At 45.3% G+C, this 16,695-nt stretch overlaps 1 protein-coding gene across 2 annotated transcripts in view; it reads left to right on the forward strand.

Annotated features, from left to right (window-relative positions):
* The window catches only part of SLK (STE20 like kinase), a 277,359-nt gene that overhangs the window by 123,191 nt on the left and 137,473 nt on the right, over positions 1-16,695 (forward strand). For both annotated transcript variants that reach the window (XM_033941264.1, XM_033941265.1), the window contains exon 10: positions 4,311-4,441. In XM_033941264.1, the coding sequence (XP_033797155.1) occupies positions 4,311-4,441 (131 nt within the window). The remainder of the gene's footprint in view (positions 1-4,310; positions 4,442-16,695) is intronic.

The following is a 16,695-nucleotide window of genomic DNA, read 5'->3' on the forward strand; positions in this document are numbered from 1 at the left end:
ATTCCTATCCATCCTACCTACAGGAAATTTCTCAGATTTCAGATGGCACATCACCATTATCAATACAAAGTTCTTCCTTTTGACCTAGCATTCTCATCAAGGATCCTTCTTCTCAGGGTATCCTTTTGGCGACCTGTCAGACAATTCTTTTCCTTCAACACTTGGGATTCCAGATCAACTTCCCCAAGTCACAACTTCAGCCCTAATGCTGCAGTTCATAGGTGTTCAACTAGACACTATTCAACTCAGGACATTTCTTCCTCAACAGTGTCAGGATGCTTTGATTCAGCTCTGTCAGCAGATTTCTCATCTTCTATCCGTTTTGGCCAGGCACATGATAGTTCCCTTGGGACACATGGCTTCCACAGTCCATGTAACTCAATTTTTGAGGACTCAATGGTCTCTGGCTTCCCAGTGGTCTCAAGGCCTCTATCCTCTTTCGCAGCACATTACAGTCACATCATCTAATGATCGCTACAGTGGTGGATGAATTATTCTAATCTTTCCAGAGGATTATTGTTCCATTCTCCCCATCAGAAGGTTCTCAACACAGACTTGTCAACTTATGCTTGGGGAGCTCATCTGGATGGACTTGCACTCAAAGTCACTGGTCTTCCTGGAACCAGTGCCATCATATCAATCTACTGGAACTCAGAGCGATTTTCAATGCTCTCAAGACTTTTCAGCATTTAGTCTCAGATCTTGTCCTTCTAGTCCATACGGCAATTAAGTGGCCTTGTATTATCTAAACAAACAAGGGGACACAGGTTTTCTCCTTTTGTCAAGAGGCCCAGAAGATCTGGCAATGGGCAATTGCTTGAAACATCTTTCTCAAAGCCATCTACATTCAAGGGAAGAAGAATCCATTGGCAGACAAACTCATGAATGGACGATCAATTCTCCAGTTCATCAGATTATTTTCTTAATGGGGAACTCATCTCATCAACCTGTTTGCATCTCCTCTGAATCACAAGTTACCGCAATTTTGCTCCAGACAGTATTCCTCACCGCCTAGATGCGGATACTTTTCCACTGGATTAGATGCAACAGTTTCTATATGCGTTTCCTCTCATTCCTCTTGTCCTCAAGACTCTGATCAAGCTCAAACAGGAATCGGCCACCATGATTCTGGTAGCTCCTTGATGGCCCAGACAACCCTGGTTCTCCCTTCTATTTCAACTTGGTACCAAGGAGCCAATCACTCTTCCAATTTTTCCTTCTCTTCTCATACAGAGTCAAGGATCTCTTCTGCATCCCAATCTTCAATCTTTACACCTGACAATTTGGTACCTCTCAGCCTGAGTTCAGCTGAGCTTCATTTTTCTCAGCTTGTCTGCCTCATTTTGGAAGCTTACAGAAAACCTTCCACACAGCAGTGTTATTAGCAAAAATGGACACGGTTTTCTTGGTGTATTCAGCAGAATCTGAAATCCATTTCTGTTTCCTCAGTATTGGACTATTTACTTCAATTGTCTGACTGACCTTGAATCTACTTCTATCCGAGTCCATCTCAGCGCTATTAGTGCTTTTCATCAACCTGTGGATGGAAAACCTCTCTCTGCTCAACCTCTGATTCCCAAATTCATGAAGGGTCTTTTCAATATTAAACCACTTATCGAGCCACCTCCAGTGGTTTGGGATCTTAATGTGGTTCTCGCAAGACTGATGAAACCTCCTTTTCAACCAATGGCTATGGCTCACCTCAGATACCTTACTTGGAAAGTAGTTTTTCTTATCTCTGTGACAGCTGCTTGAAGAGTAAGTGAATTTCAAGTATTGGTGGTGGATCCACCTTTCACAGTATTCCATCATGAAAAAGTTGTGCTTCGCACCCATCCAAAGTTCCTACCAAAGGTTGTCACTGATTTTCATCTCAATCAATCTATTGTTCTTCCAGTATTTTTCCCTAAGCCTCATTCTCATCCTGCTGAAGTAGCTCTTCATACTCTGCACTGCAAACGAGCATTAGTTTACTATTTGCAGAAGACTAAACCACATAGAATTTCTCCTCAACTTTTTATCTCTTTTGACCCTAACAAGTTGTGACGTCCTGTATCCAAAAGAACGATTTCCAATTGGTTGGCTGCTTGCATTTCGTTCTGTTATGCTCAGGCTGGGCTGTGTCTCGACAGTTGGGTCACAGCTGATAAGGTTCGAGCTATGGCAGCTTCAGTAGATTTCCTCCATTCTACGCCTATTGATGAGATATGTAAAGCTGCTACTTTATCCTCAGTTCACACATTCACATCGCACTACTGTCTGGAATCTTATTCCAGATGGGATGGTCACTTCAGCCAAGCAGTATTGCAAAATTTATTTTCCTAATGGCCAACTGTCCCCCCATCCCATTCTAGTAAGCTAGGAGTCCCACATGTGAAAATATGCTGCCTGCTTGTCCTGGGATAAAGCACAGTTACTTACCGTAACAGGTTAGGGTTAGACTCGCTTTTTGTCATTTACTTTTTAAGTACAGAAAGCACAGTTACTTACCGTAACAGGTGTTATCCAGGGACAGCAGGCAGATATTCTCACAACCTACTCACCTCCCCTGGTTGGCTTCTTAGCTGGCTTATTGAACTGAGGAGTTGCGTGCCTACATTGGGTGGGAAGACACTCGCGCATGTGTGTGGTCAGTTGCAAACTTTCTAAAGTTCTTAAAGTGGCAATACACTTTTAAAGCTGTCTATACCGAGGCTCTGTGTATGACATCACCCACATGTGAGAATGTGCTGCCTACTATCCCTGGATAACACCTGTTACGGTAAGTAACTGTGCTTTCTGTACTTAAAAAGTAAATGACAAAAAGCGAGTCATGTCCTTCAATAGGATGGTATAATACACATGTGTCAAACACAAGGCCCGCGGGCTGAATTTGTCCTGCTTGAACTTTTTATGTGGCCCGCAGCAATGCTCCCGAACTTCCCCTTCTTGGTGTCCTCCCTCCCGCGCTGGTCTGACGTTGCATTCACACCGGAAAGTCTGCCTGCTTTGGCAATGTTGTTCATGGCTCCCCCTCCTGCCTTTTGTCCCAGGCAGAAACAGGAAGTTGCGCTTCATTGAAGACAGGCAAAAAAGCAGGAGGGGGAGCTATGTACAACACTGCCGATTCGCTGAGGCCAGCAGATTTGGCAGCGACATCAGACCAGCGCCGGCGGAAAAGACACGCTGGGCTGTGAGGAGAGAGGGATCGGAGCTGGAGGGAAAGGCAAGCTGGGCTGTGAGGAGAGAGGGATTGGCGCTGGAGGGAAAGGCAAGTTGGGCTGTGAGGAGAGCGAGATGAAGGGAGAGAGGTTGGACCTGGGGTAGTGTGGAGGAAGAGGGAAAAAGATACTTGAAGGGAGAACCACTGGGAAGAGAGAGGGAGAAATTGTGGACCTGGGGAGAGGGAGGGAGGCAGGCATACAGGGGGGAGGTGGGATGGGGGGCAGTTGGGAAAAGAAAGGGAGAGAAGTTGGATCTGGAGATGGAAGGGAGGGAGAAATGTTAGGCCTGGGGGTGAAAGGGAGAGAAAGATGCAGCATCTTTTTTTATTTTTCCTTCCATCTCATTGTTCAGCATCAAGGGGGGAGGGAAGAACAACAGAAAAGAGAGGGAGCAAAATGTTGGACCGAGAGGAGGAGAGATCGAAGGAAATAGTAGACTGGGAAAGGACTGGGATGGGAAATGGAAGAGCTACAGAATAAGAGAAGATGGAAAATTGATAGGTAGCTATAAATTTAAAAAGAAGGATGAGAAAGAGGGCAATATTTGAGTGGACAGAGGCAGAAAAAAAAAAGGAAAAAAGTTGAAAGGGAAAAATCAATATGTTGGAACAAGAGATAGGAGAAAAAAATGGACAGCAGACACTGGAAAAAAAATTAGAAGATAGACAAAATCAGGAAGAGAAACTGGGACTAAAAGCAAAATGACCAGACCACAAAAGGTAGAAAAAATAATTTTATTTTCTGTTTTGTGATTACAATATGTCAAATTTGAAATGTGTATCCTGCCAGAGCTGGTGTTAGGACCTAAAAGAGAGAAAAGTCTTTTTTTATTTATTTTGTAGCCGGCATGGGTTTGGAGAGGTTGTATCCCTATACTTCTAAGATTAACCCTCTCCTTTGCTGGCACGCAGCTGGCACCGCCGGCGGCGGTGATTGATCCGACATTCACAGAAGTCCTGTGAGGGTCCCACGCTGTGCGTCAGCAAAGGAGGGAGTAAGTATCTTAATAAAAATTCGGTCCACGACTTAGCCTGTGTTTTAGATTTTGGCCCCTTAATGTGATTTAAGTTTGACACCCCTGGCATAATATAATGTCTTATCTTTCAGGAAACAAGGAGACAGAAAAAGACACTTAAAAAAACTCGCAAATTTGTGGTTGATGGAGTAGAAGTGAGTGTGACCACATCCAAAATAGTTACTGACAATGATTCCAAGAGCGAAGAAATGCGATTTCTTAGGTGAGTTGGAACCATATGTATCATAAGACAGTGGTAAAAGAAATAGCCTAAAAAACTCAGTTACAGGATTACTTTTTACTTTAGCAGAAAGGTTTGGGAGAATTTACTTTGAGGTCCTTTTACTAAGCTGTGGTAAAAAGTGGCCTAAGTGCACCCTTATGTAGGTTATTCCTGTGTCCCTCCAGACCAGTACAGATGGGTATGTCCATTCCAACCAGTAGGTAGAGACTGAGAGCCACTAACCTCTGAGTTTTGGTTATGATCCTACTGTGCAGTCCCTTGGAAGCCAGTAGTTCTCATTCTCCAGCAGGTAGTGGATGTGATTGTGCAATCTAAGTAAGGTACATGGATTTTTAGACCAGTTATGTTCTTGATTGTTGTGTTTAAAAAAAAAAAAAGGAAAAACTGGATAGGTCTTTCAGCTTGGGGCTGTTTCTGAGGTAGGAATGCTGGTCTAAAGTTTAAGCCTGCGGAGGGGTGGGGAGGGGGGGATCTTTAGGCCTGGGAATATTGCCCTTTTCAAAAAAATAAACACAGGAACAAGAGAGAAAAAAATATATTCTATCAATACCTCTCTGGAATATTTTTCATTATATTTATAGTCCTGAAAAGTGGAGAATCTTCTCTACTGTGATCTGCTTACAGTTTATTAAAGAAGGAAAAGAGCCTCAGAACCCCGTATGCTGTTGTTATTTGTATTAAGAAGACGTACTAGAGAGGGTAGAAACCTCACTGACTCAATAACCTCCAGTCCCAACCAAATGAATAATAGTATAAACTTTCAAAACTGTTTGCATAACAGCCATTCAAACACTTTATAATAGCTGTATATCATTCAAAAAACTTTGTTTGTAATTGCACAAACTTTTCTGAATTGGGACTTTAGAATCTTCTTTAATTATGCTGGCGTCATAATTGTAGCAGGTTTCCGGATTTTACCGCTTCTGAGTAGAAAGAACCGACGTTTCAGCCATCATGCTGTGGCTTTCTTCAGGGTATGCTGAGGTTTGCAGTGTGTCTTATATATAGTGGGTTCACAGACCTGATTGAGAACAGGGCAGTCTGTGGATTGAGAAATTTGAATTTTTGGCGAGAGAGTTTGTGGGCTGACATGATTAAGTTTGTTGGTCATGAATTTGAATTTTTGTGGGAAGGTTCATTGGAAATCCAGGTTTGAATATTGGATATTGGCAGGAGCGTTTGGGATCCAATTTTTAATGCCTGGAGAGAGAGTCTGAGGTCTTATTTTAAATTCTGTCAGAAAAGAGGCTGGGGCTTTTTGAGATGGAGGAAAAAAGTGTTTGTCCTCAGCCCCAGTCTTTTTTTGCACTAAGTTGCTTTTGGATGAGAGGTCGCCTTGCTTTGTTTATGGAGAGCCCTTTGTCTGCATTGAAGTTATTGGGGTGTCTTGCAATTTCTATTGCCTCTTTGATTCTTCTTGGCCACCAGCGGTCTTCTCTTCTTTCTCCAGGACTTTTGTGTTTTCAAATGTAATTATATGACCAGTTTCCCCTGCCATGGAGGACAGCTAATTTTTCTGTGTTACATAGTTTGTTGTGTCTCTTGTGCTCTTTCAGCCTTTCCTCTTTTAGTTCATCCAGTCTTACCAATGTAAGATTGACCACAACTACATGGGATTTCATATACACCAGGGGTTTGGAGCAGAGACAACCAGTCTTTCATATGTGTAAATGCAGATGCAAGTTTCTGTGGTGCTGTTTTGATGTTATTTTTCTTTAGTAGTTTCCCTATATGATCTGTTACTCCTTGGACATGAGGGAGCACTACCATTTTTTTGTTCTGATGCAGTATTGTCCTCTGTTGGTTGTTGGTCGTTGCTGGTTTTCTGGGTCAGGTTTCCATAAATTTTAGGGCTTGGGAGGTAGCCCTTCTGCTGTAGCCATTAAGAAGAAAAATGTCCTGGAGGGTGTCCTTTTCTTTTTGAAGGCTTCCTGGGTCACAAACTCTTAGAGCTCTATTCATTTATGTGTGTAGAACCCCTCTTTTTGTGGATGGGTGGTGATGAGACTCTGTATGCAGATAACAGTTGGTATGGGTGGGTTTCCTGTATACCGTGTGTCTCGGGCTTCAATCTGGCCAATTGGTCTCAGTCTCCATGGTAAGTTTTATGTTGTGGTGGCCATTGTTTAGATAGTCTAGAAATTCACAGAGTTTCTCCCGTCCATGGGGCCAGATAACAAAAGTATCATCCACATAGCAGATCCACAATAGCTTGGCATGTTCCAGTAGGGTGGTTTTGAGAGACTCAATGAATATGTTGGCTTCCACTGGGGAGAGGGGTAGCCCATTGCTTTTCTTTCTGTTTGGGCATAGTACTGTTCTCGGTAATGAAAGAAAGTTGTCGTTAAACAGAAAGCCACTAGGGTTGCCTATTCCAGTGGTAGACCATGTGTTTGTGGCTTCTGGTTTATGACCTGGACTTCTTCATCCACTGGGATTTAAGTGAATAGTGCAACTGCATCAAAACTGACCAGAATGTCTATGCTACATAGTTGCAGGTCAGTGATCTCGATGAAATGGGCAGAGTCCACATTGTCAGTTCTGGCTGCTGTTTGTGGCGGTTTGGTAGCTGGAGCATGTTTTTAGTTTAAGAAGGTGCTGGACAGGACATTGAGTGATTTATCCCTGGTGGATCAGGAGGTTTGAAACTAGAAATGGGTTCTTCCTTTTTATGTGATGCTCTTTATTATCATCTTCAGGTATCGGCTAAGTCTATGGCTCTGAGTGCGGTAGCAAGGTGGAACTTGAGCCATCCAGGAGACTGAACTGGTTAATCCTGCTTCAAGCAGTGGTGCCAGTTCACAAGATGAACTAGACACTGGAAGATATTCCATCTGTTTTGTAGCACCAAAAAGGGGGGTTTCTTTTGGCTCATTTTCACATGAAAATGCTGTATGGGGTGACTGTAGCAGTGCAACCCGGAGAGTTTCTCATGTTGTTGAATCTCATAGAGGCTAATCTTCATGTTCCCAACATAGATTACTTTGCTTTGCAGTTGGGGAGGGATTATCAGCTTTGTATGCTCTGTTTTGGTCTAGCCATGGCTCCTTGCACCTTTTCCAAGGTGATGGTGGTATTAATGGCAGCACTGCAGAGGGAAGATATCTTGTGCACTCATATCTGAATGATTAGCTAATCCAGATGAAATCCTATCAAGAGAGTAGCTAAGTGTCGGGATGAATGGTTCGCATGTTACAGTCATTGAGCTATGTAGTCAACCCAACAAAGATTCAGTTACGCCCGTCACAGCAGTTGGAATACTTGAGAGTTTAGTTTGACATCAAAGTAGGGTGAGTATTTATTTATTTTTTTACCGCGTTATGGAAACGTTGATTAAAAACAGATTGGACACGATTCTGGATGATGAAAGATTAAGGGATCCCCACCAGCATGGCTTTACTAAGGGAAGGTCTTGTCAATCCAATCTGATAAACTTCTTTGACTGGGTAACAAAAAAACTGGATGGGGGAGAGTCCCTGTACATCGGACTTCAGCAAGGCTTTTGACAGTGTCCCACACCGTAGGTTATTGAACAAGATGAGCACGTTAGGACTAGGAAAAACACTGACAGCATGGGTAAAAGACTGGCTTAGCGGCAGGCTTCAAAGGGTAATGGTAAACGGTATTCCCTCAAACACGTCAAAAGTGACCAGTGGAGTGCCACAGGATTCGGTCTTGGGCCCGATACTGTTTAATATCTTTGTAAGGGATCTGACTCGGGGACTTTGAGGCAAAATTACATTATTTGTCGATGACGCTAAACTATGCAACATTGTGACCAGGGCAATGGGACCTGACAGCACAACCAGGCCCAACACTATGGAGCAAGACCTAATTTTACTGGAACAATGGTCCAGTACTTGACAACTAAACTTTAATGCCAAAAAATGTAAAGTAATGCATCTTAGAAACAGAAATCCATGCAGAACATACACCTTGAACGGTGAAAACTTAACAAGAACTTCTGCAGAAAGGGACCTGGGAGTACTCATCCGAAAAGACATGAAAGCTGTAAACCAGGTGGAGAAAGCTTCAGCAAAGGCTAGACAAATGCTGGGTTTCATCAGAAGAAGCTTTATCAGCCGAAGGCCTGAAGTCATACTGCCGTTGTACAGATCCATGGTCAGACCACACCTGGAGTACTGTGTCCAGTTCTGGAGGCCACATTATCAGAAGAATGTGAAGAGAATGGAGTCAATCCAGAGAATGGCTACTAGGATGGGCTCAGGACTTAAAGAACTCCCATATGAAGAACGTCTGACCAGACTGCGTTTATATTCTCTCGAAGAGCGCAGAGAAAGGGGAGACATGATAGAAAACATTCAAATACGTCACGGGCCGCATTGGAGTGGAGGAAGAAATCTTTTCTCTTAAGGGTCCCATGGCAACAAGAGGGCATCAGCTAAAACTTAAAGGTGGAAGATTTCATGGAGACACCAGGAAATTCTTCTTCACCGAAAGGGTGATTGATCGATGGAATGGTCTACCACGCAAGGCGGTTGAGGGAAGTAGCGTTCTAGACTTCAAGAGACGATGGGACAAACAAGTGGGGATGCTACAGAGTTATGCTTATAAGATGGATTCTCATGGGAGGGAGGACTCTTGAATGGGCAGACTTATTGTGGGGGGACTTGGAGAGGGAGGGTTCTTGAGTGGGCAGACTTGTTGGGCCACTGGCCCTTTTCTGCCATCATACTCTATGTTTCTAAGTCTTCTCAAGTTGAATAGTTCTACAGCCATACCAAGATGAATAGGTAAGCTGTGTTGCCTTGGCTTTCAGTTTCATTTTAGCTTTCAGTTGGAAAGGCTGTCTGTATTTTAGATGTTTCATGTTTATTAAAATTTGATGCAAACGCTTAAAATATTAATTTCAAAACAAATTCCAGGGGTTAAAAATCAGGGGTAACAAAAAACACAGAATTATACATACGAAGACAAATTCTGAGGACAAACATACAGAGACGTAAGGAAAAAGGGTTGAACTACAATATTTTAGAAAAGACAACATTGAAGGGTGACATAAGTCGGGGAAGATAAAAGAGTAGAACGTTTAAAATAAATAAATGGAAAGGAGATCTGCAGTAATGTTATCAATGGAAATAAGATTTAATTATCGAAGGCATCTTTATAAAGAAAGGTTTAAAAGTTTATTAAAAACCTATCTAGTATAGATTCTTCTCTAATATATCCAGGAAGTTAGTGCCACAACTGTGGTGCCACAATCGAAAAAATCTTGGCTCGTATTGTGCCGATAATCTTTAGGGAAGGTACAGAAAGAAGATTTTGATCAGATGAACGTAGGAATCTGGAAAGAGTGCATGGTATCAATAGTCTATCTAGGGAAGTAGGAAGATTAAACTGGCAGATCTTGAATGATGATAAATAGTAAAGAATCATCAGCTCTAGTAACCAACTACAGACCAGTAGCATCCATTCCATTTATTGTAAAAATCATGGAGGGATTGGTACACACCCAATTGATGGAATATCTTAATCAATTCTCTCTCCTACATGAAACTCAATCCGGTTTTAGACCTTTATTCAGCACGGAAACAGTAATTGCGGCTATCCTAGATAATCTGTGTCTATTGTTTAGCAAGGGCCTCAATGCCCTGATCATGCAATTCGATATGAGCTCTGCCTTTGATCTAGGGGATGGGCCATTATCCCAGGACCAGCAGGCAGCATATTCTTGACTGATGGGTGACGGCACCGACGGAGCCCCGGTACGGACAATTTTAGAGTGATTGCACTCTAAGAACTTGGAAAGTTCTGGTAGGCCGCACCGCGCACGCGCGAGTGCCTTCCCGCCCGACAGAGGCGCGCGGTCCCCAGTTTCTTAGTTTCCGCGGAGCTAAGAAGACGCGTTTTTCAACGGCTGTTGAAATTTTTTCTAACTTGCCTTCCCGCTCGCGTAAACCTTTTTGGCTCTATTGCCTTTTTTCTTTTCTTTAATTTTTGTAAAAAAAAAAAAAAAAAAACTTTTATTTTTTTCGTCATTTTTGGTTTTCCCCCGGCGGGGCCTTCTGCCACCATCGAGGCCTCGGCCTTCGATTTGGCTGAAGCCGTTTTTACTTTCATGCCCCCTCAGCCAGGGTTTAAAAAGTGCCAGCGGTGTGCTCGGCCTATATCTCTCACGGACCCACACAACTGGTGCCTACAGTGTTTGGGTCCTGAGCATCAGGCCTCCACCTGCACCCGCTGTGCCACACTTAAAAAACGAACGTTGAAAAATCGCCAAATACAACAGCGATTACTGTTCGGTGCCGAGATGTCCGACCCCGTTCCATCGACTCCGGCTTCGGCACCAGTTCAGTCGGCACCTTCTTCTTCGACGCCGCACGACACCACACCGGCGTCCCAGCATTCAGGTAAGCCGGCTAAGAAGCCTTCCCTGCTAGAGCGTCCTCCGGTCTCGAGTGCAGCGAGCCCAATCCTGCCGACTGTGAGGCGCCAGCGGAAGCGCTCCTCCCCTATTGAGGTGAGTCCCTCGACATCGGGCTCCTCATCTCTGGGGCGTCGAGCGGCACCGCAGGTACCGCAAAAGAAAAAGGCGGTACCGGTGCCATCCCTTGATGACCGAATTGCGGCCATCCTCCAAGTGCAGCTCAAGGAGCAATTACAACATCTCCTTCCAGCTATCCTGGCACCGAACCTTCCGGTGCCGGTCCGCACTGAGCCACCGGTACCGATAGTGGAACAGCCTGTGCTGTCTGCATCCACTGTTTCGGTACCGCTTCACTCGACCTCATCGGTATCGATGCCAGTCCTCGCACCGGAGCCGAGAGCTCAACATCAGTCGGTACAGACTTCGGCACCGGTGCCACCGATTACATCCCCTGGTTCTGTATTGATGAGGTCGGGTAAGTCGGTGCGCAAAACCCGACACTTAGAACCATCTACTCCAGAGTCTCGGGACCGTACTTCCCATGTCAGGGATCCTGATCTGTGGGGAGATTCAGAGGAACCCTTTCTCTCTGAAGGTGAATGTTCCTCAGATGAGGATGATTCTGCTGTACCTGACCCATCCTCTAGGCATGACACTACATCTTTCTCGTCTTTTCTGAAAGATATGTGTGACTCTCTGTCTATTCCTTTGGAGGCTGAGTCCAAAAAGTCTAAAGCCTTTTTAGATGCCCTTGACTTTGACCAACCTCCAAAGGAATTTTTAAAGCTCCCTCTTCACGACATCTTGAGGGAGACTTTCTACAAGAATCTAGAGACTCCCTTAACGATCCCAGGGGCTCCACGTAAATTAGACTCTTTATATAAGGTAATTCCCATTCCTGGGTTCGACAAGCCTCAACTTCCACACGAGTCTTTACTTGTGGAATCTACCCTTAAAAAATCCTCAGGAGCTAGTGTATATGCTTCTGTACCTCCTGGCAGAGAGGGTAAAGCAATGGATAAATTTGGTAAGAGGCTCTACCAAAATGCAATGTTGGCAAACAGAGCTGGTAATTATGCTTTTCATTTTTCTTTCTATCTTAAACATCTCCTTACCACCATGGCTTCATTTGAGAAGTACCTTCCTCAACGTAAACAACAATCCTTTCACCATTGCTTGTCGTCTCTGTTTCAACTTCGTAAGTTCATGGTTAGGTCCATTTACGACACCTTCGAACTTACATCCAGAGCGACAGCAATGTCTGTGGCAATGCGTCGCCTGGCCTGGCTTCGGGTATCCGAACTTGATGTTAACCATCAAGATCGGTTAGCCAACGCCCCGTGCCTAGGGGATGAGCTCTTTGGGGAATCCATGGACTCGACCACTCAAAAGCTCTCTGCCCATGAGACACGCTGGGATACCCTGCTTAAAAATAAGAAAAAGCCTCCTCCAGCAAGGCCTTTTAGGCAGCAATCGGCCTATCAACGCCGCTTCACAGCTCGCCCATTACCAGCAGCTGCTCAGCAACCCAGGCGTCAACGGCAGCAACAACGTCAGCCTCCCAGACAACAGCAACAGCAGCAACCTGTGAAGCCACCTCCACAGCAGAAGACACAGCCCTTTTGACTTAATTCTCCAAAGTATAGCCAGTACTCCTATATCTGCTCTCCTACCGCAACCTATAGGAGGTCGTCTTTCTCTGTTCCTCAGCCGATGGGAACTTATTACTTCGGACCAATGGGTCCTCAACATCATCCGCCACGGCTACTCTCTCAACTTTCAGACTCTTCCGCCCCAAAACCTGCCAAAAGAGTCTGCTTTGAACAGTCCTCAATCTGCCCTCCTTATTCAAGAAGTTCAATCCCTCCTCCTTCTGAACGCTATAGAGGAAGTTCCTCTAGATCAAAAGGGGCAGGGATTCTACTCCCGTTATTTTCTAGTGCCCAAAAAAACGGGAGATCTCAGACCAATCCTAGATCTTCGCGATCTCAACAAATATCTGGTAAAGGAAAAATTCAAGATGCTTTCTCTAGCCATTCTTTATCCTCTTCTCAATCAAGACGACTGGCTATGCTCCCTCGATCTCAAAGAGGCATACACTCACATACCAATCAATATAACCTCCAGACGGTATCTCCGCTTCATGATCAATCATTGTCATTACCAATACAAGGTGCTGCCCTTCGGTCTTGCTTCCTCTCCAAGGGTGTTCACCAAATGTCTCATTGTGGTAGCTGCATTTCTACGCTCTCACCACCTTCAGGTATTCCCTTACCTGGACGACTGGTTAATCAAAGCCACATCCGCTCAAGCAGTACTCCTGGCCACCAACCAAACCATCCTGTTTCTGCAAATACTGGGATTCGAGATCAATCTACCCAAGTCTCATCTCATCCCCACTCAAAGACTTCAATTCATTGGAGCGATACTGGACACACTCCTCATGAGAGCATTCCTGCCATCCAACCGTTCTCAGACTCTTCAATCTCTATGTCAGCAGGTGCTTCCACAACGTTCCATCTCTGCCAAGCAAATGATGATACTCTTGGGTCACATGGCATCCACAATCCATGTCACACCCCTCGCACGTCTTCACCTGCGCACTCCTCAATGGACCCTTGCTACTCAGTGGTCCCAAGCGACGGATCCTTGCTCACGACACATATCTGTGACATCATCTCTTCGTCAGTCTCTACAATGGTGGTTGGTATCCTCAAATCTATCCAGAGGTCTTCTGTTCCATCTACCTCCTCATCAACTAGTCATCACCACCGACGCCTCTCCTTATGCATGGGGAGCTCATTTGAACGAGTTCCAAACTCAAGGCCTTTGGACAGCCCAGGAAAAGAAGCATCACATCAATTTCCTGGAACTCAGAGCGATGTTTTATGCCCTCAAGGCTTTCCAACATCTTCTCTTCCCTCAAGTTCTTCTGCTGTGCACAGACAATCAAGTTGCGATGTATTACATCAACAAGCAGGGTGGAACGGGCTCTCGCCTCTTGTGCCAGGAAGCCCAGAAGATCTGGACTTGGGCCATAAATCACCATCTATTCCTGAAAGCTATTTACATTCAGGGAGAAAAGAATTCCTTAGCGGACAAGCTCAGCAGAATTCTCCAGCCTCACGAGTAGACAATCGATCCTTTCACTCTACAATCCATCTTCGCTCAATGGGGCACTCCTCAGATAGACCTCTTTGCAGCTCCTCACAATCACCAGCTGCCCCTATTCTGCTCCAGACTCTACTCTCCTCTCCGTCTGGCAGCGGATGCGTTTCTCCTCGACTGGTCAAATCTGTTCCTGTATGCTTTCCCTCCTCTACCTCTCATGTTGAGAACCTTGTTCAAGCTCAAGAGGGAACGAGCCACCATGATTCTGATTGCTCCGAGGTGGCCCAGGCAGCATTGGTTCTGCCTTCTACTTCAACTCAGTTCCAGGGAACCTTTTCTTCTTCCACTGTATCCTTCTCTGCTTACACAGCATCAGGAGACCCTTCTACATCCCAACCTCCAGTCTCTGCACCTGACAGCTTGGTATCTCTCGGGCTGACTTCTCATGATACGTTTTTGTCTCAGCCTGTTCGTTCAATTCTGGATGCCTCCAGGAAACCGGCCACTCTGCAATGTTACCGTCAGAAGTGGACACATTTTTCTTCCTGGTGTCTTCTCCATCATCATAATCCTACTTCTCTTGCAGTGGAGACCTTGTTGGATTATCTTCTTTCCTTGTCCGACTCTGGCCTCAAGTCCACTTCAATCAGAGTCCACCTCAGTGCTATTGCGGCTTTTCATGAGCCAGTCCATGGAAAACTCCTCTCAGCTCATCCCCTGGTATCCAGGTTCATGCGGGGTCTTTTCAATGTGAAACCACCTCTTAAAGCCCCTCCTGTTATCTGGGATCTCAATGTGGTTCTTTCCTCCTTAATGAAGCCTCCTTTTGAACCTTTGGCTACCTCTCCTTTCAAGTTTCTCACTTGGAAGGTACTTTTCCTTATTGCCCTTACCTCTGCCAGGAGGGTCAGTGAGCTACATGCACTAGTCGCAGATCCACCTTTTACAGTCTTTCATCATGACAAGGTGGTTCTGCGTACACATCCAAAGTTTCTCCCTAAGGTTGTCTCTGAATTCCATCTCAACCAATCCATTGTTCTGCCTGTCTTCTTTCCGAAACCTCATTCTCATTCTGGGGAACAGGCTCTACATACTTTGGATTGTAAGAGAGCTCTAGCTTACTATCTAGAGCGTACTAAACCCCACAGATCAGTTCCCCAACTCTTTCTGTCCTTTGATCCGAATAACTTGGGACGTCCTGTTTCGAAACGTACGTTGTCTAATTGGCTGGCAGCGTGCATTTCCTTTTGTTATGCTCAGACCGGACTGACACTGGAAGGTTCTGTCACGGCCTATAGAGTCCGAGCTATGGCAGTATCTGTAGCTTTCCTCCGTTCCACTCCTATTGAGGAAATCTGCAAGGCTGCCACTTGGTCCTCAGTTCATACTTTTACATCTCATTATTGTCTGGATACTTTCTCCAGACGGGATGGACACTTCGGCCAATCTGTTTTGCAAAATTTGTTTTCCTAATGGCCAACCTTCCCTCCATCCCTCTTTTTGTTAGCTTGGAGGTCACCCATCAGTCAAGAATATGTTGCCTGCTTGTCCTGGGATAAAGCACAGTTACTTCCGTAACAGGTGTTATCCAGGGACAGCAGGCAGATATTCTTGCGTCCCTCCCACCTCCCCGGGTTGGCTTCTTAGCTGGCTTATCCTAACTGGGGACCGCGCGCCTCTGTCGGGCGGGAAGGCACTCGCGCGTGCGCGGTGCGGCCTACCAGAACTTTCCAAGTTCTTAGAGTGCAATCACTCTAAAATTGTCCGTACTGGGGCTCCGTCGGTGCTGTCACCCATCAGTCAAGAATATCTGCCTGCTGTCCCTGGATAACACCTGTTACGGTAAGTAACTGAGCTTTAGTGTGGGCAGACTAGATGGGCCGTGGCCCTTTTCTGCCGTCATGTTCTATGTTTCTAGTAGACCATGGGAAAATGCTACAATGCCTAGACGCTATTGATATCAGGGATGAGGTGTTGAACTGGTTTTGTGGTTTCCTTATGTCCCGTACCTATCAAGTATGTTTCAATTATGATCTCTCCTATTCCTGGAGCAATCCATCCAGTGTGCCGCAAGGGTCACCGCTATCCCCATTGCTTTTCAATGTCTACATGTCCTCTCTGGGCGCGCAATTAACCCAGCTGGGGATAAAATTATTCAGACGACTTTACAATCATCATCCCATTTACTAACTATCTCGGAAACTACTCCCAAGGCATCAGAAGCTATAAATCTGATGGAGCAATGGATGACTGACTTCTAACTCAAACTTAACTCCGAAAAAATGAAATTTTTCGTTGCTTCACCACATCCGCTTGGTGTCAGGTCAAAAGCGCGTCGGGACAAAGGCGCGCGCAGACAACTGAACGCAACGCGGAGGCGCACCGAAGAAAATGACTGTTTTAAAGGGTTCTGACGGGGTGTGTGGGGGGAACCCCCCCACTTTACTTTATACAGATCGCGCCGCGTTGTGGGGGCTTGGGGGGTTGTAACCCCCCACATTTTACTGAAAACTTCACTTTTTCCCTAAAAAACAGGGAAACAGTTAAGTTTCCAGTATAATGAGGGCGGTTACAACCCCCCATAACGCCGCCGCGATCTGTATTAAGTAAAGTGGGGTGGGTTCCCCAACAAAAACCCCCGTCGGAGCCCCTAAAAACATTCTTTTTCTTCGGCACGCACTTCCGTCTTGCGCTCAGTTGTCGGCGCGTGCCTTTATCTTCGGCGGTTTTGTCT

This window comes from Geotrypetes seraphini, chromosome 4, assembly GCF_902459505.1.
Source record: "Geotrypetes seraphini chromosome 4, aGeoSer1.1, whole genome shotgun sequence".
NCBI lineage: Eukaryota > Metazoa > Chordata > Amphibia > Gymnophiona > Dermophiidae > Geotrypetes > Geotrypetes seraphini.